Genomic DNA, 23,580 nt, shown 5'->3' on the forward strand with positions numbered 1-23,580 from the left:
TCTACCCAGCACCCATCATGTTTCAGGAACTACAGGAGTCATAAAGCAGGCACAGAGGCAGGCAGCAGGACCCTGGCATCCAATGGGGAAGAAGGCCCTCACCAAATAACATAAGAATAATTACAGTAAGCAAAGGGCTATAGAGAAGTAAAGGTGCTAAGGGAACGCATAACAGGTCCTAAGGAACACCTTGGCCTGTGTCTGAGCAGGAATCAATCAAGCGGAAGTGAGGAGAGGGGGAAGAGCTTTCTAGGCACAGAGGAAATAGCATGTCCAAAGGCCCAGTGGTAGGAAAATGCAAAATGGAGGAGGAACTAAACCAGGTCCCAAATAGCTGGAAGGGAAAGAGGGTCCGGAGATGGCTGAAGAGGGCGACGGGGGTCAGCTCCACTGGAATGACTCTGCTCATTATAGCCGACCCTGACCGTCTTCCACAAGAGCAATTCACTGCCGTATTACCCTGGACGATGGAAACACATTTCATGGGGAACTAGTGGCCCAAAGTCAAAAGCACTGCTTTCTGAGAAGGGAACTGGAAATGTTTTCAGACTCAACCAGCCCTTATAGGTTCATGTTGTGATCCTGGCAGCTGAAAATAGAAATCTTTTGCCACTTGTCTTTTCTTGCATGTAATAACACAGAGACAGTCATGGTCAGTGGCTGTGAGAGGTGGGGAGCCACCTGTAGCACGTGTCAAGCTGGAGGTAAGGCCCCTCAAGGAAACTCAGGAAGAATGGGACCTTTGGGATTAAGCAAAAAGAACTGCAGTCTTCTGTCTCCTGACCTCAGGCTTACTGGCAAATGTTGGGGGCCTGAAGCTCACTGCGTCCAGCCCCGAGTCACCAGAAGAGGAGCAGCACATGTCCCAGGGGTCTTAAGAGATGGAGACTTAGAGCACTGTGCCAGGCAGCAGCAAAGGGAGTAATGGCAAGAGATAGCAGTGGGGGGAGGGGTCATCTCTTGCTGCTGTCACTTGCCAGCTGTGTGACCTACGGCAAGTTATTAACCTCTCTGAGCTTTGGCGTCATCACCTGTCACATAGCCTGTCTACATTATGGAGTTGTGATGTTTCAGATAAAGTACAGAAAACACCAGAACTACACCTGGAACAGAGAAAGCGTGCAAGGAACCATGAACAACTAGAAGCACCACTGTTACGATCACCACTCTGTATCATCACCATCGTCATCACCGTCATCACCGTCATCATCACCATGACTCCCATCATCATCGTCATCCTCACCATCATTGTCATCGTCATCATCATCGTCATCATCATCACCATCATCGTCATCATCGTCATGATCACCATCATTGTCATCATCATCATCATCACGATTACCATCACCATCGTCATCATCACCATCATCATCGTCATCATCACATTGGCATCACCACCAGCCGCAGCAGCATATGCTATCAAGTACAGAACCGGCCTTATGAACAAGCTTATAAGCTTTAATCTTCCATGGTCTGAGAAATTCGAGTTAAGGATGCATTAAACGCTCAGGAAGGAGAGAGAAGCCCCCCTCCCTCCAGGTCCCAAATACTGGGAGTGTTCCATTCTTGGTGGCCACGGCTACAGCAGAGAAGGTCAAGGTCAAGGAAAGTCCCAAAGTCAAGGAAACATACTAATTTTGTCCACCTCACGGGTGCTCTGAACCTGGGCTCCCTAAATCATCTGTTGATTGCAGTCTGGTGCCCTAATTGGTCGGACTCTAGAGAGAAGGACTTGCTGATGTGCTAACGAGAATATTCCAGTCCTTGTGGCAATTACAGTTTGATTTAAATCAATAAATTGGCTTCTCGTTTATTTTTTAAAGTAACAGGGGGAAAAAGCCTATTCCCTGGGGCATCTCCAAGGAAATGTTGCATTTGCATCCACAAACACATTTTGACCATTCTTCGGGGCTCCCCAGGCCAGAGATGGTAATTAAAAACACAAAGCAATCGTGTGTGCTTCCCAGATGCACAGAACGCTTTCACACCCATTTTTTTTTTTTCATTTGCTCTGCCTCGATCTTATAAAGTATTACAATTTTCTTGTTTCTCCGGGGTTGGGTGAATGCTGCTTTTAAGGTTAACATGAATAGACAAAAGTTCTGGTCTTTTAAAAAGAAGTTGTTAGTGACATAATTGTAAGAGGGGGTGTTGGTTAGAATGAATTGTACAGAAGGCTTTATGAGGTTTTAAAAAAGCTTTTCTTATTAAATAACTATAAAACCTCACCAAAATAGCTCAAACAAACTTGGGAGAAGGCCAGTCATAATTAGTGAAAACCTAAAATGCAGAATTTTTTTTTTTAAATGTACTTTTAATACGTGAAGTCCACATAGTAAAAAGAACCCACAGCTAATAAAGCGCCTGTGTCTTTCACAAACAAACAGGACTCCGTGAATTGGGCTGGTGTCCTTATGGAGGGTAAAGGGTCCCACTCTGTGAGCTTGGAGGGAGGAGCCTCGGACGCTCACCAGACCTCCGACTTCTTTATATGAAAAGAAATCTGCCGCCCCGGGAAAGAACTGGATCATCTCTAGAGACCTTCCAGCTCTACAAGACTCATCTTTTCTAATTACGTTCATACTAGTAATTTGCTTCTTAAATGCCTTCTTCACAGTGCAGGTGGAGGAAAGGCTACATATTCTAAATTAGCAGGGTTCAAATTAATGAGCTTTTACCATCTTCCAGGTCGATTTGGAGATGAACGAAAATAGAAACAGAAATGAGATCTAGTAGCACGTATTCTGACACAGAAGCGTGGGCTCACCTGGTCGATTTCTGCTGCCGGGCCAGCTGTTCAACAGAAGCCTGAGACGGGCTGCTCAGGTGTTGTGCTTTTTTCAGAAAGAAGACATCAGTCAGCTGCCCGTTGGTCCAGCAGTGGAGAGTAAAAAGACCCCGCTGGGGTCTTTGAAGAAAATGGAGACAGGCACCTCCGGATGGAAGGATAGATATTGTTGGAAGTTCAACCAATTTTCTAGAACATTTGGGCATCTCCGATTTTTATCCCGGGGAAAAGGTTATTTCAGTGGTTTCAAAGGTTTTGTATCACTGCTTAGAACAAGGATGGGCCTAATAACTACAGGAGCAAAGGCTGATTCTTTGGTGGGTGTTACAGACAGAACGGTGTCCTCCCCAAATCCGTTTGCTGGAGCCCTAACCCCCAGCGGGACTGGATCTGGAGACGCGGCCTTTACAGAGGTAACGAGTTTAAAAGGGGTCATAAGGATGAGGCCCTCATCCCTTAGGAATCCGTATCCTTAGAAGAAGGAGAGACACCAGATCCCTTTCTCTCCCCTCTGCTCGCACGGAGAAAAGGCCACGAGAGGCGGACAGGGGTCTGGATGCCAGGAAGGGGCCTCACCAGACCTTGACCCTGCTAATGCCTCCGTCTTGGACTTGCAGCCTCGGGCCAAAAACGTCATCCATCATGGGAGGCCACTGCTCTGGGCAGTGTCTTGGGACAGAAGTCCTCGCTCACTAATCCCTCCAGGGAACATAGAGTAACGGGGTGCTTGCTGAAATCGAGCTCCGGCGAGAGTACCAGGCCCCGGCTGAAGGACTCCGGGTGCAGCACCCCACTTAATTCACATGCCAGCCACAAGGTGCTATCAGAATCCTCGCTGTCCGTGAATTATTGGCTTTATTGGTTTGTTCATTCCCTCGTCCCCTCTGGCAAGCACCGCACTTGTTAACTTTCCAAGAAGGCCTATAATAGACACCAAACGTGCGGCTCATGCGGCCTCCATGTGACCCTGAGCCCACACACACGCTCAGTCCTGAGGGATCGGGGTGTCGCCTCTTACCGTCCCATCTTCCGTGCTGCAACAGCTTCTTCATACCCATTGTTTTAAACCCCCTCCGTCCTTTTTCTTCTCCTGCCAATCATGCACTGACCCCTTTTCAGACCTCAAAATTGAGGTTTGCGCGTAATTGCTCTGACAATTCTCTCAGTATCGAGGCTGAGACTGAGCGCATCTTAATGAGATGCATAATTGCTTAGCACAATGCTTTCTGTTCACTAACGTGCTGTGATTCAGCTCAGTAATTCAGTTACCACCCATCTTCCCTCCAGAAAGCCTTCAGGTTCCCCTTCTCCAGCCTGAGACACTGAGAGCGAGCGCTGGGTTTCCCTGGAGTCCCCATTCATCACAGTCATTCTGCTCCTCGGCAGTTTCCAGCATGGAGACCCGTTCGCGCTACACCGAAGGCATCTGTTGCTTGAGACACTAGGCGTGGCAGCGGACGAGGGGACCTTCGAGAGGCTGGCGCATTTCTTCAATCCCAAAACAAGATGTTCATCGTCATCGTCACTAAAAGTAAATAAGCCTCTCCTGACTCCGCCAGGCAACAGCCAATGGAAAGCCGGTGGCCGGTACAGAGCATTGGACACCGCGTGTGCGGTCATCTACCAGTGGCAGCCTGGGCCACGACTGCACACCAGCAGCAAAATGTTAACACCCACATTAGGCTTGGTACTGGAGTTTACACACCACTCCCGTCGTCTACACCATTGCTCAAGACAGAGAGAGGCACCAGCATTATTCCCACTTCTAGGGGCTAAAGACCTGTGCCCTGGGGCGGGGTGTGTGTGTGTGTGTGTGTGCTACGGGACTTGCTCAGGTACACCCTTGTGGTGTGGCGAAGCTGGGACTTTGAACTCGGGACTTCTGGCTCTCAGCCTTGTCCAAAGGCCACCCATGGACCAAATCCAGCCCCGTGTAGTCATTTATACGTGGTCTAGGGCTGTGCTCACCCTGCGGCCGCATAGCCGATCCGTCACAACGAAGACCTACGACACTCTCTGTCTAGGAAACAGGTGTGGACCTGAGCTAGAACTTCAGGAACCACCTTGGTTTAGTGCTTTAGAACACTCCGGCAGAATGACGTAGCTTTGGGGTGTCTTGGCTGTTCGTATGTGGGCAACCCTGGAGTGAGCACTGAACTGGGAGTCAATGGACCCTGCCTATGGCTGTGGGGGTTACTGGCAATGGTCCACACAGACACACCCAATTCTAGGTGCCTGGCCTTGTTCTATCATTTTACTGCTGTGTCTTCATTTAATCCTTGCAACAACCCCCTGAGGCACCTACTGGGATTATCCCTATGTGGACAGAAGAGGAAACTGAGGCACAGAGAGGTTAAGTGACTTGCCTGAGGTCCCCCAGCCAGTGCTGGCTGGGCTGTGTGCCCTACACCGGCTCACTCCACTACTCCCTCCCGGAAACTGGACTTTAAAGCGTGGCCTCAATTCAGTTTGTTAAGAGCCTTAACCATACCGGCCAAGTCCCTTCTGCCCTGTGAGGTTCTAGGGATTAGGATGTGGACATCTTTTGTGGGGTGGTTCTGCCTACCACAGTTTAGGACCCAAGTTAACTCCAAGCCAGAGGCTGTGAATGCCCCCTGGGTCAAGGGCAAAGTCAAGGACAGCACAAGAGAGAGAGGACAGAGATCTGCCCCGGTTCCCTTAACGGGGTTCTTCTGCAGCAGCTGCTGTACACACTCACTTGAGCTTGAGGCTGGCTTGACTTTTATCCCCCAAATAGATCCTTTCCCCAGGCCATGATTAAGGTGCCTACCCCCCCTCCCCGGAACTGATGGGTACAATCTGAGGACTTTCCCAGGATCCCACCGGGTAAAGCTTGAGATCAGAAGCACAGCCACCTTCCAAGATCTGCACTGGATTTGGACACTGCTATTTAGCAAGTTAAATTTGAACAGCGGAACAGATGAAGAAAAGCAGGGTTTCTTAGGCTCAAGAGCACCCCCCCCCACCCGCACTAATAGGATAACGAATGGTAACAATTTGCCAGAGGCTGTTTATCTTACAAGATGCTTATCATTTCTTCCTCTCCATGTACCCTGGGGGAAACTCCATTATTAATTGCAATGGACTCTCATTCTAGCTCCTGGTTCTTATTTCAAGATTGCGAGGCTTGAATCCCAGTATTTTTTTACTTTTAGCAAAAAGAAAATTGCAGTGTTCTAAGCTCTTCTCTGATAAGACAATGAACAAACCAACCAACACAATAAGCTCATTTTTCCACCTGCTCAAGAAAAACAGCACTTGGCTATAAGTGGGGGGCAGAAATCAGTTCCTCTAGATCCTTCTCATTAAGAAAGGAGTTGGCAAATTATTTCTCCAGTACTGATCTCTTAAGATCTCAATTTTGAAGACAGCGATGAATCCGCCCATTTTTTGGCTCTGGTTCGAGGTGTGTTGGAAGAGAAGGCTACTGATTAACAAGAGGTTTGGAGATTATCTGTGGCTTTCTCTTTCCTATTCAGTCCCTTTCCCCCAGGACCATGAATAATTGGATGTCAGCTGCTTCTGAACTCCCCTAGTATCTGCCAATTCCTTTAAAAAGTCACATTTCTTTTCAGACACCAGGTCATTTATGCTGTAAACTGGAGGAAAACCTACTGAGAGCGCCAAGGCTGAGATTCTAAACGGAGATTAACCACTCTACGAACAAGACAGACCCAAGGCCGAGAGCAGAAAGTGGAGATGCCCTTTGTAAGCCAGTCTAAGTGGTGACAAAACACTTTTGAGGGACATGTCCCATGACAGCCTCCTGATTTCCAAATGTCACTCTAGCATGCAATTTCCCTATAAAATGAGATAAGACTTTCAAGCCGCTCCAGGAGTCCTGGAATGAAGGTGCTCTGAGAATGATAATTACAGAATTATGAGGCTGTGGATGGCTGGGCTCACTTATTAGTGGAGGGACGGGCTTTCTCAGATTCAGATTTGCCCCTCTGCAAAGATTACAAGTTGTCTCTCATTCATGGACTTCCAGGTTGCTCTTGAAAAGTGGAACCCAGAATGTTCCTCCTGCAAAACCCAAGAGCTCAGTGTGAGTTTACGTCCTTAGCCTTAGTGACAAATGAGTTGGGGGGGGGGGTGAGTTAACCCTTTCGTACAGTTCCAACAGCTGCTGCTGGTTAAACAGGTCTCCGGAAAAGAAGAATGAACTGGGGAGAACACTGCAGATGGTCACTGCGTCTCAGGAAGGAAGTGCTTGAACGAGGACCACCCCAACCAGCCTCCCAACCCTTGCACCCATGGAAGAAGTCCCCCGCAGTTTCCCTATCTCGGGCACCATCTCTGGCCTGAGCAATCTTGTTCCTGGTTCAAGGATAATCTGTTGACTCATAAGGGAGCGGGGGAGGGCTGCGTGAGTTCCTGCAAGAGGTCTCGAAGCCTGGAAGCAGAGAGAAGTTGTGGGCTCTGGATACAGGTGCACAGAGTTCCCACAATTCTTGCTCCGAGCACTGCCTCCTGCCCTGGACCCGGCTTCCCCCCGGTGTACCTGGAGCACCTTTGATCATCCTGACACTGAGTCCCCGCTGACCAGAGGCGGAGGGCAAGCTTGTTCCTAGTGGTAGCTCGCGCTCGTGGATACTATCCTAGCCCTTGACACAAGTCAACTCATTACATTCTCCTAACAGTTCAAAGAGGCGGGTACTGCTGTTACCCCCATTACACGTAGAAGGACACTGAGGCATCCAGCATTTAGGAATCAACCCAAGGTGCCTCTGCCAGTAAGCGGGGCTTTAAACTGAGGCAGCCCGACAGAGAGGGGAGGAAGCAGGCTCCCCGCCAAGCAGGGCTTGATCCCATGACCCTGGGATCATGACCTGAGCAGATGGCAGAGGCTTTAACCCACTGAGCCACCCAGGCACCCAATGGGGCTGCCTTTTAAAGGCACCGCACCCTGTTTCGTTTCTCCCTGAGTTGAGCCCCTTAGGAATATTTAATGCCCCCAGAGGTACCGCAAAGCTGGCGATCTAGCTAGCCCACCACGGGGCTCTGGGTCCCTGCCACGGACAAGCACCCACGCTGCACAAACACAGCTTCTACATCCTAAGTTTTCTGAAATCAAAAGCACGCCAGGCTCCAGGAGAGATCAGGACTGCTTGCTTCCGCTTTCCCAGGCTCCAAAACCCATGCCCTTGTCCCTTGTGATCCAATGCACTGGACCCATGCTGCTTCTAGGAGCCCCCAGGAGGGGGCTGTTTGCTCAAAAGCCTTCCCCAATTCCCCCCAGGTGAAAACTGTGCATTTCTAACAAGCTCCCCCGGGGGATGCCAAGACCGCTGGCCCTTGGACCCAGCTTTGAGTAGTACAAGCCCAGAGTCTGAGCTTTGGGACTAGTTACAGTGCCTTTTGTGTTGCTCCAGAGCAGCTAAAGCAGAGAACCCAAGCTTTGAAGATGGGAGTTCCCTTCTCACAGGTAGAAGACAGTCCAGACAAACGGAGCTCTTTCTTCCGAGTGATCTGAACTTGGACTTGCTCAGTTCAGGGATCACGTGCGCCTTTCCAGCTTTTGTGCCTGAATAACAATAACAGCAACAGACAGCAAACACTTGTATTGACCTCACTGATGAAGTGTTTGCAGCATCTGGATTCATTTAAACCTCACGAGAAGCCTAGGAGGCAGGGGCTAATATTATCCTCATTTTGCACGTGAGAAAATGGGCACAGAGCAGGTCAGGAGCTTTCCCAAGTCAGGGGGTGGCCCCGGGACTCCCGCCCAGGTGGGCCAGTTCCAAGCCCCATGCTCCTGACCGCCTCTAGGCTGTGTGGCCTCAGAAGCTCCGCTCTTTTTCAGAGCTTTGCCCCGAACACCACAAGACCAGATCCAAGCGAGCCCCGAACCTGCTCGACTCTCATAAACGGAGCTCTGCACTGGCAGGACAGCCTTGTATCCACAGCTAGATCTGTGGATATTCCTGCAGGGAACATGCTGGAGACTGAACAGACGGTCAGAGCCATTTCTCCAATACTTGGAATGACTGCCAGACAGTATACTGGCTGTTCTGTGGCTTTAAAGCCCTGATTTAAGACGAAGGAAAATAAATGTTGCGAAGGCCGTTTTAGGCAGCACCAGAGTCTGCCCGAGCGGCACGCCCCTGTGGTGTATTCCGGAATGGCCAGCTTCTTTCCAGGGCTGCCTGACACCTGCCAAGACTGGGAGGAGGCCAACCCGGCAGGCCGCCCCGCATGGTCATGTAGATACTGAACATAGAAGATGTCTGGAAGCACTGGAACTGCCGACCTTTCTAGAAGTCAGGAGCTATGGAGGGCGCTGTTCTTCACAAATCCTTGGCTTGTTCGTCCTAACCAGAGGGGCATGGGAGGATCGGATGCCCGCCCAGGAGGGACAATGATTTTAGTCCCTTGAAAGTGAGCACATCCTTTCCCCTTTGTGGGGAAAGGACTGACTGTGCGGGGAGCTGGGAGCAGGCTGTTCCTCCGTGGACCCCCCCTCCCCTGTGCCCTGGCTGGGGCTGTGCACACACACAAGCACATGTGTGTACTCACACCTAGTCTAGGTCCATGATCCCATCTGATTACACTACTCCAGCACCGGGCGCTGACCTGAAATAGTATTTCATCCTGTAATGGTCAATTTACGGGAGATGCACCTGTCAGAGTCAACACTAACAGAGGGCAAGGGTCTTCGTCCTGAGAGTCCCAGCTTCTAGAAAGTGCTATGCACAGAGCAGGGTTTACGGATTGCCTTGTGTACCCTCCCACACACACAGAGCCATATGTTGAACACTAACCCCTGGTACCTGTGAATGTGGCTTTATTTGGAAAGAGGGTCATTGCAGATGTAATTAATGAAGATGAAGTCCTACTGGAATACGTGGCCCCCGATCCGATAGGATTCAAGTCCTTTTAAGAAAGGGAAATTTGGACGCACATGCATGCGCGTGCGCGCGCGCACAAACACACACACGGAGAACACCACATGAGGGGAAAAACAGAGCCTGAGGGGACACTCCTACAAGCGAGACAAAGGTTGCCGACAAATCACCAGAAGCTGGGAAAGGGGCATGAAACAGGTTCTCCCTCGCGGCGCTCAGAAGGAACCAACCCTGCCAACACCTTGATCTTGGACTTCTGGCCTCCAGCGCTGTGAGACATGAAGTTTCGGTTGTGACCCCCCCAGTCTGCAGCCTCAGCAAACTACCCCAGTAGGTACACAGAGGGAGGGGAGGGAGGGGGAACCCAGGAATTTCAGCTCCATTTCAATCAATGCACATGTACCGAGTGCTGCTTGCGCCACAGGCCATGGGAGGAGGAGGAGAGGGAGGAACAAGAGGGAAAAAAGAAACAGGGCTGGATGTGGACTAAGTATTGAGGGAGAGGGAGATCTGGCTTGAGGAATCCCCCCACCCCACCCCTGCATTCCTCTCAGGCTCAGGCTCGCTCTCCCCAGTTCCTTCAAGCACCGGGCCCCTGAACCTGTTCTCTCCAACCTCACCCTCTGACACGTGCTGGCCTCCAGAAAGAATGTCACCAGATGCAAGTGGAGATGGAAATGATCGATGCCTTTCTAAGCATCGACCCTTCCATGGTACTTGTACACAAAACATGTTTTTAGGGGAGACACAGGCATCGGCTTGCCTTGGAGACATACTCTCTGAATCAGGGGCATCACTTGACCCCAGGAGACCTCCTGCTTTCATTGAAGCCCCGATCACCCCCTGCAGCCCGAATGTCCACATACCAGACTTGCTCAAAGCACAGTCAAGCCGCTCCCCACACTGCCCAAACCCCTGGGGAGCCTGTCCTGAAGCTGGCCCGAAACAGCCAGCAGGTGGACAAGACACAGCCCCTGCCTTCAAGGGGCTCAAGGCCGAGTAACATCATTTCAGAGGCACAGGCTGAATGTCCCAAACGAGGGAAATGTGGGCACGGCGGTGGGGTGAGGGGCATATTAGAGGCCTGCACTATCCAATAGGACAGTCACCAGCCACATGTGTATGTCACTGAGCAGATGACATACAACCAGACTGAGCTATGTTGTGTCAAATACACATCAGACTTCAAAGACTTAGTACAAAAACAAGAGCGTAAAATATCTCATTATTGTTTTAATCTTAAAGGAGGCTCCATGTCCCACGTGGGGCTTGAACTCATGACCCTGAGATCAAGAGTCGCATGCTCTACTGACTGAACCAGCCAGGTACCCTAAGAACACAAAATATCCTAATAATTTTATATTGAGTACAATTTTCTATTGGATATACTGGGCTAAATAAAATATACCATTAAAATGAACCTCACCTGTTTTCTTTTAACTTCTCAAAATGTGTTAGCTAGAAAATTTCAAATTATATATGTAAGTCATGTTTATTCCTGGTAGGTAGCACCATTCTGGAAGGACATTTAACCTGAGCTTGAGGAGAAAAAATAAAAATCAGGGAGAGCTTCCTGAAAGATGTTTCATCTGAGGTAATAAAAAACAAAAACAAAAATAAAACCAGCATTGATTGAGTAACTTGCCATTTGCCCAGAACTTTTCATATGCTTTTTAAATTATTATTATTTCTTAAATTTGACAGAGAGAGATCACAAGGAGGCAGAGAGGCAGGCAGAGAGAGAGGAGGAAGCAGGCTCCCTATTGAGCAGAGAGCCCGATGCGGGGCTCGATCCCAGGACCCCGAGATCATGACCTGAGCCAAAGGCAGAGGCTTAACTCACTGAGCCACTGAGGTGCCCCTTTTCATATACTTTCTAATTTAATCTTTAATAACTAAACTGTTGTTATTTGGGTCCTTCTTTTTTTTTTTTTTTTTTTTTAAAGATGTCTTTCTTTATTGGGAGGTGGACAGGAGAGGGAGAAAGAAACTTAAGCAGACTCCACACTGAGTGCAGAGCCCTGCATGGGGCCGGACCCAGGGCTCAATCTCACACCCCTGAGATCATGACCCTTGAGACCATGACCTGAGTCAAAACCAAGAGTTGGACCCTTAACCAACTGCACCACCCAGACACCCCTTTATTCCTTCTTTATAAACAAGGTCTCCAGTGCTAGAAAACTTTAACTGTTTGCCATGACTTCACAGTAATTAGTGGTGAAGATGGGTTGGAAAGCCTGCTCCCCACCAGATCTGCACCAGATCCCCACTTCACCATCAGGAAGGGAGCGAGAGGGGGCAGAAGACAATACCCACCCCCGCCCAGGTCTCTCCAACAGAGAAGGTGAGAACAAGCCAGGGCTTAGTATCAGCCCTACGCATCTGACAAGGTTCAAATCCAAATGGCTGAGAAGCTACTTGAGTCATGTAATTTAAAGAAAAATCAAATTATGTAAAAGTCTCTTATAATTGAGGGTAATTTAGGAAATAACTTTCTGAAAATGGCAGATTTTACAGCTGTGTTGCCATACAGAAACTGCCGAGGTCATTTTGTCATTCGAATGCCCTTCTCTGGCTGGAAGAGGCCAGACTGCAGTCACACAGACTAACACAGAAAAACCCCATTAAGGCACTGAGCTCACTACCTAGGTTTGAATATACGGCGTCAAACGAGGCTTCCCGAAATGGACCAATGGCCTATAAAGATGGGCTGAGTGAAACGTGGATGAAGCCATGGGCTCAATGGCATCACACAGAGGGGGTCGGCTTTAGCTACTACTGAAGCATTTCACTAGGGACTGGAGGGTATGACAATAAAGAAGAGGTTTAAACCCAGTAGCCCTCTCTGCCATGGTCCGGGCTATGGGCTGAGTGTACAGGCACACGCACACACACACATCACACACACAAAGGCACCCATGGCCTTACCGATCAGCATGTCCAGGCTCTTAATAATAGAGTCAACCAGACATGTCACATAAATCAAAATATTTAGGAAGTGTCCATGATGAACAGCTAGTAGCTTCCAAGCAAGAGGAAATCATTCTAGCTTATTATTATTCAACAAAACTCCAAGTGTGCACCTGCAAAGTGTCTGAGCCTATAATATAGGGGACCAGCATGGCCCAGACCCTGTAAGAGAAGCCCCAGGTCACCTAAATCAACTCAGATCATGGTTGGTTATCAATTAACACGATTAACACCACCAACTCTTCCTGGTTACAATCTCAGGTGCTTTTCTTTTTTTTTCCAGGTGCTTTTTAAACAGGATTTCGAAACTCACAGAACTCCAAGACCGTATTGTGTTCCCATTTTTTTTTTTTTTTAGATTTTATTTATTTATTTGACAGACAGAGATCACAAGTAGGCAGAGAGGCAGGCAGAGAGAGAGGGGGAAGCAGGCTCCCTGCTGAGCAGAGAGCCTGATGCAGAGCTCGATCCCAGGACCCTGGGATCATGACCTGAGCCGAAGGCATAGGCTTTAACCCACTGAGCCACCCAGGCGCCCCTACTGTGTTCCAATTTTACAGATCAATAAACCAATGCTTGGGAGGTCAGGTCATCGCCCCAGCTCATACGTCTGGGCTGGAACACCCCCCCCCCCACCACCAGTGCCTTCAAGCACCCAATTCTCTCCTCTGACCCAAATCGTGTCTGACCGAGTCCCCATCTGTCCTGGCTTGATTGGAAATCTGACCAGGGTGCCTTCCCTGGTTCAAAGAGATAGAGCAACCGGCCCCGGCGACAGAGGCGGCCTGCTGTCCCTGAGTTTTGCAATGGGCTTGCACATCTATTGTAATTTGCAATTAATAATGAAGCATTCTTCCAAGCACTGTGCGTAAGATCAAGTTCATGTAATATTTCATCTTTGCCAGCCAGCTGCCGTTCTGCAAGGCTGACAGTAAGTAATATCTTTGCATAAGGAGCCGGTCCACAGCTAAATCAATTAATCCCTCCTTGGCTGGTAGACAGCTGTTGGGTCAAAACAAGATAATTAGACGGACTCGTCATTTACCAGGTGGTTGGTAATGAAGGGATTAATTGCCCAGAGTTGGAAGCCGCACAATGTCTGCTCGTCCTTGCCTTCTCCGGCGAGTCCGACCATGAGCCGCAGTCTTCCCAAAAGAAAATTCTGAAGGCCGGGGGCCACTCCTTCTTTCACACTTGTTCGAAAGACCAGAGCTGTTCCTTGTGACATGCCCGTCTGATGCGTGGCATGGAACAAGTCTGGGTTCTCGTCCTTACGGGGTCCAGAGCTGCGTGGCTCAAATGTCCCTGACACAGGGCCGCTCCCAAAACCCTGCCTGGAGGCTCTGCCTCTTGGGTCTGTCCCCACGGTGCTGGTGGAGTCCCCCCTCAACTGAGGGCCTCGACTCCTGAACCCACCAGTGGAGCATGAAGGCATGTGAGTCCCAGGAGGCTTCGTAAGAAATGACAGGGAGCCGTCTCGGTGGGTATGCTTTGAGGGGCTGGTCCTGGAATGGGTGACTTAAGAACCAAGGAGTTTTGAACTCAAGGGACCCCTATGGACCCACCAATCCAGTGCTTCTCAACACTGTCGCCCCCCCCCCCAGAATCACCAGGCAGTTCTGAAAACACCGACACCCCAACTCTATCCCAGACCCAGCAACAAAAGCAGAATCTTGGGGTGGGGCCTGGGCGCTGGCCATTGTTTCAAAGCTCCCCGAGGAGTCCCCATGGGTAGCCAGGGTTGAGAACCCCAGATCTCAGTCATTTTGTCAAAGAGGCCGCCGCAGCAAGGAGGGGAGAAGCCCCACAGTTAACAAGCAGCTTGACTCCGAAATAGCACTTGGCTCAAGAGTTGTACAGGATCTCCTCTGGGCTCCCTGGAACCACCAATCCTGCGGGCAGGTAAAGACTATACACCCTCCACAAGGGTGGACAAGCCTAATCTGGGTGGGACCACCCTGTCCCTCCTGCCTTCTCTCCAACCAGCTCCCTGCATGCTCCCCACTCTGGCCACAAACCCCTCTCCAATCCCAGATCGTGCCATGGATGAGCCCACTTGGGGCCCACGCTTCTACTGTTCCTCCCCTCCTTGACGCTGTTCCCTCTTCTCTGTCAGATGACGCCTGATGTGTCTTCAAAGGCCTAGCTACTGCCACCCCCTCTACAAAGCCTCCCACTTGCCCTGCACCTTAAAGGGTTGGTTACTTACCCCTGATTCTCCCACACCGGAAAAGCCTCTATTATCAGCATTTATCACGCCCGCCTACCACGTGCCTCTCCTCTCCATGCCTCTTCCCCCTGTTTAGCCCATAAACGTGTGCAGAAGAAACAAAGCTTGGCGAGCATTGCTGAAAAGGCTATTTAGGTTGGTGCTACAAGAGCCCCCACCCCAACCCCTTTGGACAGTTCAAATTTTTATCAGTCTAAACTCAATCAAACACCCCGACTTCCTAATTTCACCAAGACTCACTATCCCACAGCAGAGTTTGTGAGGGTGACTCCTACTCAGCCTAGCTGCCGCCAAGAGACAAAGGCCTCTCCAAATATCAGGTCTGGGAAACAGAAAACAAAATGGCGGCCACTTACCGGACACCTACTGTGCATTCTGCATCACTCCACAAGCCTTGGCCCCTGATCTCGGGAATTTTCACAACAATCCTGAGCACATCTGTCTCAGCTTGAGTCACTAGGGACGAGAACCTCAAGAAAGCATTTTTCTCCTCCACCTGGAAAAGATGAAGGGATTGGCTCTCATCCTCCTCCTACCTCACCAGGCCGGACGGGGCCCGGTGCTACCTCTGCGGACCTATGCGAGCTCCGCAAGTTGCTCCGTTAACTGAACCTCAGTTGACTTATCTGAAGAATGGGGTTCAACCTTCCTTTTCAGGTTCTTGTGAAGATTCAACAAGATACGTGTAGAAATGCCTCAAACAGTGTGGTCTCATGGAGTGAAAGCAGATCACACTTTCAGGGAAGAGTCACTTTCCTTCCTTGCTCCCTCTTTTGATCCTTCCTCCTGGAGCCTAAGTTATAGAGAAGTAACTCTACTTTAGCATCTTGAAGACTGGACCAAATAACAGATATTTGTTTTTTCCTCAAAAAAAAAAAAAAAGTTGGGGGGCCTCAAACAGTTCACCCAGAATACCACTAGATCCCTCAAACACAGACTGGTCCTCCCAGGCCCTCAGGAATGCCCATCGACAGCTGGACCTAGTGCACTCCTGCAAGCCTTCTAGACTCTGCGTTTATGAATTCCTGAATTCCCTGGTCAGCCCCTCAGCTGCACATCTGTCTTCTTGGAACATGGTAATCACAGAGCAGGGAGAAATGCTAAAGAAAGCACCAGGCAGGGCAGGGCTGAACCACATGAGTGATGCTGTGAAGATTTCAGGGAACCCACGAGAGGACCAGGAGGTAGGCGGGGCAGGAGGACAAGCTGTCTCGCTCCCACTGGCACTCTTGGGGCAATTATGGCCCTATTGATGGCTGCCGACGAGCTCTGCCCTGCGAGTCTGAGCTACACCAGGGCGGCCTACAGATGTGCTCGGCCCACAAATGTGCAGTTGGCAACCCCTGAACTTTCGGTGACTTGACACCCGCTGATCTGATCAGCAATTACATTTTTTTTCGGGGCTAGGGAGACAGCGGAGAACCAGGAAAATTATAAGACATCAGAGCACAGTTCTTCTAAGAATATCAACCATAAACTTTTTTTTAACCAATTGTCATTTCAGTGGTTAGGGGATTCGTGAGGTCCTGAAATAATAAAACCATGGACATAAAAATCCGATTATAGCCAATTGTCCCCCAGAGAGCTTTTTAAGTCTTTGTCCAGTAAAAATCTGGGTGTGATTCAGTTGTTGTTTTGCAGGGTATGGGGTGATTCGTGCCAAAAAAACTCTGCTGGTAACAGTGAGCAGAGCATAGAGATAAATGGATGTGTAGTGTGTCCTGGGCTTGAATCTTTATGCTGCTTCTTACCAGATGTGGGGTCCTAGGCAAGCTGTGGAACTTCCCTGGCCTCAGCTCTCCCATTTGTGAAATAGGAATGGCAGACCTCGTTTGGGGCTTATCATAAGCATTCCCTGTGATGTTTAGAACCATCGAGAAAACATCTGGTCTACAGCCTTGGTACATGGTAACGAAGATGGTACCTTCTTGCTCTAACGTTCGTTTCTTTATCTTTTCTTTTTTATTTTTAAGCTTTTATTTATTTATTTATCTATCTATTCATTTATTTATTTGACAGACCGAGATCACAAGTAGGCAGAGAAGCAGGCAGAGAGGAGGTAGCAGGCTCCCCGCTGAGCAGAGAGCCCAATGCGGGGCTCGATCCCAGGACCCTGAGATCATGATCTGAGCGATCATGCAGAGGCTTTACCCCACTGAGCCACCCAGGCTCCCCTCTAACAATCCTTTCTTATCTACAATAAATAGTTCCTATTCTCACCATCGTATATCAAAACCAAATAACCAATCAGTCTAAGACGGGGAAATGGCATCCCTAGGAGCCATTTGGTTTCTAGCAAAACTGACAGGCTTTGTCATCTGCCTCTGTCAGAACATCAGTCCAGGCCCGGCAGCTTCAGCAGCTTGGCTGGTGGGAAAGTATGACAGAGCGCAACCAAGCCCAGTTGGGTCCAGAGTCCGTAAAAGTCTTGGGGACACGAAACTTAACTAAACTCAGCAGGGGTGGCTGCTCCCTTCTCTCCTCTCCACGCCTAGCTCACGGCAGCCCACGGCAGCCCAAAGGATCCCCAAGAGAGTGTCTCTGAGAAGCACCACTGACTGTATTTGCGTGGGAATGGAACACAATTGCAGCTTGTAAAGGAAACCAGCCTAAGAAAAAAACATCCCGGGCAACATCCCGAGGAAGCGGGGAGATCTTCCTGCGGGGACATTTCCCTGGTTGCCAGAGAAGGGGGCCAGACAGCTTGCCCACGACGTTCTTGGTGGAGGTGACTCACCCACCTACGCCCTCACAAACGGCTCCCAGAGCTGCCTCTCCAGCCCCATCATCCCTCCCAGGTCCTAGGCTGCTGCTAAATGAGCTTCTCACCCGGAAAACAAAACACCACCAGAAAGAAGAGATGACCTCTACCCACGCAGGTTGTCTCTCCTTTGGTGGATTTACAAACAGGCCAAGCTGGGTCTCCCTTTCCAGTCAACTCGCTCATGCCAGCTCTGGGACAACAAGAGGAACCAGACACGGAGGGCTAACCACACATGCCCAGCTGTCTGGTGTCCAGTGCCCGGCGCTTGTAATAGTGAAGAAATGAATGCATGAACAAGTGAATGAATCCAGGAATGGACAAACTCCATAGGAGGCACTGAGCAAAGTCCATCTTCTCCAGGAAACCTGCAAGCCAGGGACTATGAACATCGCATTACAGAGGACAGCCGGTGGTCTCAGAGGGGTCCGGTACCTTGCCCACACTCACATAGCTAGGGAATGAAGAAACCAGGCTCTGAACCCACGTCTGACTCTCAAGTCGAGACTTCCAGTATGGAAACCACCCTCATGACCATGATAATGACAAATGTTTACATAGCCCTGACCCATCAGAGTTATTTTATCCTTCCCGCATTCCAGAGATGTGGACTCATCACGTATTCAAGCCGCACAGCCAGCTGGAGAGGAGGTAGGATGTGAACACACACTTTCATTCTTCCCATCACAGGTACGCGGGGGCACCGTCTACAGACCAGGCCCTGTGTTAGGGGTTGGGGATACGCCAGTGAACAGCACAGACACAGTCCACGGACCTCCTGTCTGCTCTTCCTAAACACGGGTATGTGAACATGTTAGGAGACTTGCCTCTAATAATCAGCTTAATTGGGCGCCAAACAAAACCCAAATAACTATTCCCTGTTGAGTCACCAGAAAGCCCAGTAAGGAAGCCTGGGGAGATGGGAGTCTGCAGTCACCTGGCTAACCAGGCCTGGCCACGCTGGAACGCCCAAGCAGTGGTGCTGATGAGGGAGTGGATTCACCTGGTTAGGACACCCATGATCCACAAGCCCAGGAGCCCATTTTTGCAGAAGGGAGTGTAGGTGAGAAGATCTATGGGATTAGAAAGTTCCCTCTGTGAGACCTCAGGGAATGCAACATCTTTGAGCACCATGCTTTATCTTCCTCTACCAAGCACCTTAGTCCACAAAAATACTAAATTAAGAATTTGATTTTAAAAAAAAAAGAAAGAAAGAAACCTAAGAGACTAAGGCCAAAGCAGTACATTTTTTTCCTTTGCTCAACAGCAATCAAAGGTCAGGCCACTAGTAGCTCACTTACTAGTCCTAGTATCAAGTTCCCGCAAGAGAACCAGCCTTAGAGTCTCATCAAGACCCACACACATCACAGAGGCCATCGCCATGGTGACCAGGCCTCTTCCCCCGGCTTCTAGCTTTCCACCAGGACATATTCCCTTGATTGAAGCTTAGTTCACTCCAAGAGAAACTCTTCACGATCAAGCTCAATTTACCATGACAGTCACTTCACAAAAAGCAACCCCCGCCCCCCACCAGAACGGACTCTTGGTACCAGCTACAGTGAGGGGGAATCCTTGGAGGATCGATCTTGGACTTGAATGAACCGATGGAACAGGGAGACAGGTTCACCCACACGCGAACCTTCTTTGGGGGTGCTAAGGGGGACACTGTCCAGACGGCTAAGTTCAGAGCCCCATTTCTGGAACCTGTGACTATATGGCTCTCAAACCTGAGCAGGTCTGAAAGCTTAGTCGAGAACTATACCAAAGGGTTTCTCGAATTCTAAATTCTGGTCGCTAGAATTGAGAGCCATGACACGGAACAAGGGTGACCAAGAAAACAACCACTGAAGGTAAAATGCCAAGCAATGCCAGGAAATTTCAAATTCCGCAAGAACCAGATTTTGGAGACTTTCATTCTCCCCTCTCCTCCAAAAACTGATGCATGGAGACCAAGCCAAGAAAGCAAGAAAGTTTCCGGGGCTTACCTGGGTTGGGTTGTAGAGTTCCTGCAGGGGGCTTCGAGACCCCTTCCGACAGCAGATGTCCACACCGAAGGGGTTCCTCCGCATGACTGAGGAGAGAAAGTGAAGGCTCATCAGAAATGAGCAACAAAAGCTTGTTGTCTGACAAAGAAAAAGGCACAGAGGTCGGTGGGGGAAGAAGAAACAGGTAGGAAAGGAAGAGAGAAAGTCAGCTTCTAGCAAAGCTACTGTTCCTTTATCCAATGGTAGGTCTTCCCCAGCTTGCTGGCATCTCCACACTCAGAAGGTCATAAATAATCTCAAACATTCTTTCCCCCAAGTTTTTAGGAAAACAAGTCAGGCATCTGAAACTCACCAAAATGAAGCTACTTACAAAAGAGTGAAAAGTTTGTTCCCAGGGAGTGAGCTCTAGGAGCACCAGGCTTGGTGATATATTTCAAATTGAGGCCTCAATGATCAATTACAACCTCTTATTCCTGCCCTCCCTACCCCCTCCCCCGCTCCAGCACCTGGTTCTGGTCACCTGAGCACCCTGCAGGGCCTCCCCTGGAGGGCCCTCCCCAGTGGCTAAGTCAGATACCCGGTCACCCCAAAGCCTCTTGTAAATTAGGTTATTTTTAATGAACGTATTCAGGTCAAGGCACAAAGGACAAGGACTTATAGTTCTAAACAGACAGGAGGGCACTTATAAATAATAAAAGAAGGGTAAGGGGTGCTTGGGTGGTTCTGTCAGTTAAACAACTGACTTTTTTTTTTTAAGATTTTATTTATTTATTTGACAGGCAGAAATTACAAGCAGGCAGAGAGGCAGGCAGAGAGAGAGAGGAGGAAGCAGGCTCCCCACTGAGCAGAGAGCCCGACGTGGGGCTCGATCCCAGGACCCTGGGATCATGACCTGAGCTGAAGGCAGAGGTTTTAACCCACTGAGCCACCCAGGTGCCCCAACATCTGACTTTTGATCTCAGCTCAGTTCTTGATCTCAGGGGTCGTGAGTTCAAGCCCCATGCTGGGTTCCACGCTGGGTCTGGAGCCCACAAAAAAGAAAAGTTAAAAAAATAAAAGAGGGAGAATTAAGGGAACTCCTCAAAAGCCAACAGCATTGGGGACACTCAGCACTATTTTTTAAGGTTTTATTTTTAAGTAAACTCTACACCCAATGTGAGGTTCGAACTCACAATTCCAAGATCAGGAGTCACATGCTCCACCGCCTAAGCCAGCCAGGCGCCACCCCCCACCCCTGACCTCCAAGAACTATTTTTAAGTGGAAAAGAGTTTTTCTTTTCTCTTTCTCCTTGCTCACCAACACTCTCATTCTGGGCCCTCCCTCCCAGAGCCGTACACACAGTCACCTGTCGGTAATTATTTGTTGAAGGGAGGGCAGTGTCCAGGAGGGAGAAACAAATGAATGAGACAACAAACGTTTTCTTCTCGTGCAATGATATGGTAGGGCATGGGAGTGGGGGAGCGGACAAGGAAAGCAGATCCATCCAGAAGCCTAAAGAATGCATCCTTCTGTAGCAGCCGTGAAGTGGACCCAGGATGTTCCCTGCAGCCGACAGCCCGGGGTTTGCATTCTGGCTCAACTGCATTCCAGCTGCGTGACCTTTGGCAGGGCACCTAACCTTGCTGGGCCTGTGTTTCTTCAGCTGTAAGATGGCGCGGGCTGTGAGAATTCCGTGAATTACTCCTATCTGCAGAATGCTTACACCGGCGTGCAGGCCAAAAAACGTTTCTTACAAATTTCTGAAGGCATCAGATCGTATACTGGATTTGCACATAACAATTCCCAACAAAAACCCGCTTACACCCAGGAGGGAAGGGCAGAACCTCTCTGCTCTTGAGTCATCCAACGAGCTGATGGGAAGTCAGCAGACCTCAAAGGCTTCGCTGGGGGGCGCCTGGGTGGCTCAGCGTCTGCCTTCAGCTCAGGTCATGATCCCAGGGTCCTGGGGTCAAGCCCCATATCGGGCTCCCTGCTCAGCGGGAAGCCTGCTTCTCCCTCTCCCCCTGCTGACGTTCCCTCTCTGGCTGTCTCTCTCTGTCAAATAAAAGAAAGGGCGCCTGGGTGGCTCAGTGGGTTAAGCCTCTGCCTTCGGCTCAGGTCATGATCTCAGGGTCCTTAGATCAAGCCCTGCATTGGGCTCTCAGCTCAGTGGGGAACCTGCTTTCCCCTCTCTCTCTGCCTGCCTCTCTGCCTACTTGTGCTCTCTCTCTGTCAGATAAATAAATAAAATCTTTAAAAAAAAAAAAAAAAGACCCCACACACAAGATACTATTTAAAAAATTTTTTTGAAAAAATGAAAAAATCTTTAAAAAAAAAACAAAACGCTTCTCTGACTGGAAAGCCACAGAAGGCAGGGAGGGCTGGCCAAAGAGGGACACACCCGGGCCCCTCCCTCGCTCAGAAGCCTGCCTGGGGTTGGGATGGTGAGGAAAGCCATCTCTGCACGGAGCCAGTTACTTCTGAACATTCTCCAGGTGAGTCGATGCTTTCTCAGGCAGTTCTCTTTTGACGTGCCCCTCGGAGCCACGTGGAAATCCTCAGAGTAAAGCATCGCTTCCAGGAACCTGGGGACTGTATGCTCTTGCTCCTTCTCCTTTGCCTCCAAGAGCAGGGTCACTGCTTTTTTTTCTGTGAAGGGCAGGCAGCACCTCGGCCCGGTGCCCCCCAGTCTCTGGGGCACCTTGTCATTAGCCCGGACAGCCCAGAACCCAATGGGCATGGCTGCACGCCAACACCGCTCCATTCACGGACACAGAACGTGAATTTCGTGTCATTTTCAGGTGTCAGGAAATCATCTTTGGATGATTTTTCCGTGTCACAGAAACAGGCGCGGCCCATGGGCTTCGTTGGCTGACCCCCTCCTTACCCCAGAGAGCAGTCCCCAGGATCCCGGGGTCAGCCAAAAAGGCCCCAGACACGTGCCGCCTCCCGACAGCCCTCTCCCGCAAGGCGATCTGCGGGCAAATGTCCACCCACAAAAGCTGTTAGAATTTGATTAGGCTGTCCGGGGGTGGGGCGGGGGGAAACACTGCCTCTTTGTTCCTCTACCAAAGCCTCTTGAGAAGAAGGGGGAAAATCCACGTTGTGTTTTTCTTTAATTTATTGCTTCATTTTTCATTTCCACCAAAAACGAGGTAAACTGTTAAGTGCGTGCAACTTGCCCTCGGAGCACAATGACATAGCAACACTTTGGAGGAGAAAAAACAGCCATAAAACTTATAAAATTATGCTCACGCCGTGCAAGATTAGACCCTCCCCATGGCGGCAGACAGGCTCACGGAGACAGAGGCTGCAGGACCGCCGCGGCGAAAACCTTACCATGGAGTCCATTAAAAGTCAGCTTTTATGGGGGGCAGTATTATTTAATTGGTTTATTTTTCTAATACAAGGCCTTTAAAATGCTTTGACCGTGTGGGGCCTGCAACACAGGCCCTTTCCCAAGGCCGCCCGCCCTCTGTGCCTCCTCCAGCCCTGGCCATGCGCACTCTGTCGGGCGCCCCAGGAACCAGCTTCGGCACCCCAGGCCACCAAAGCCAAAGGGGCCTTGTGTGCTGTTTATGAGAATGATAACAATCTTACTGTTTACCAAGTGCTCGTGTGCCAGGCACTTGGTTAAGCATAACCCTTCCCACGGTGAAGGAAGGACCGCATTTTATAGGTCTGAGCCTCTGTTGACTTCAGAAGCTTGACCAAGGTCAAGACCACGGGAGTGGAAAGTAACCACTCGCAGATTCAGACCAGACTGCTAGGCTCTTCACATCCAAACAAGGACAGTGAGGACCTGCTGCGTGCCTGGGAGACAAAGGAAGGGCTGGCAATTACGCACCCAAGTATTAAGTGTGTCGTTCCCATGAGCGTTTTAGGTAAAGTGGCATCAGAGAAGGTTGAGTGAGTGACACACACAGATGGTAGCGGGTACAGTTTAGAGAGGGCTCACGGGACGCCCTGTAGCTGACACATTTCATCTGCACAGCAG

General features: G+C 49.9%; 1 protein-coding gene across 2 annotated transcripts in view; it reads right to left on the reverse strand.

Moving 5' to 3' along the window:
* Window positions 1-23,580, reverse strand: part of CHST11 (carbohydrate sulfotransferase 11) — a 254,347-nt gene that overhangs the window by 113,164 nt on the left and 117,603 nt on the right. For both annotated transcript variants that reach the window (XM_082739094.1, XM_082739095.1), the window contains exon 2: window positions 19,604-19,689. In XM_082739094.1, the coding sequence (XP_082595220.1) occupies window positions 19,604-19,689 (86 nt within the window). The remainder of the gene's footprint in view (window positions 1-19,603; window positions 19,690-23,580) is intronic.

The sequence above is a fragment of the Mustela nivalis genome (assembly GCF_964662115.1).
Source record: "Mustela nivalis genome assembly, chromosome: 7".
Lineage (NCBI taxonomy): Eukaryota > Metazoa > Chordata > Mammalia > Carnivora > Mustelidae > Mustela > Mustela nivalis.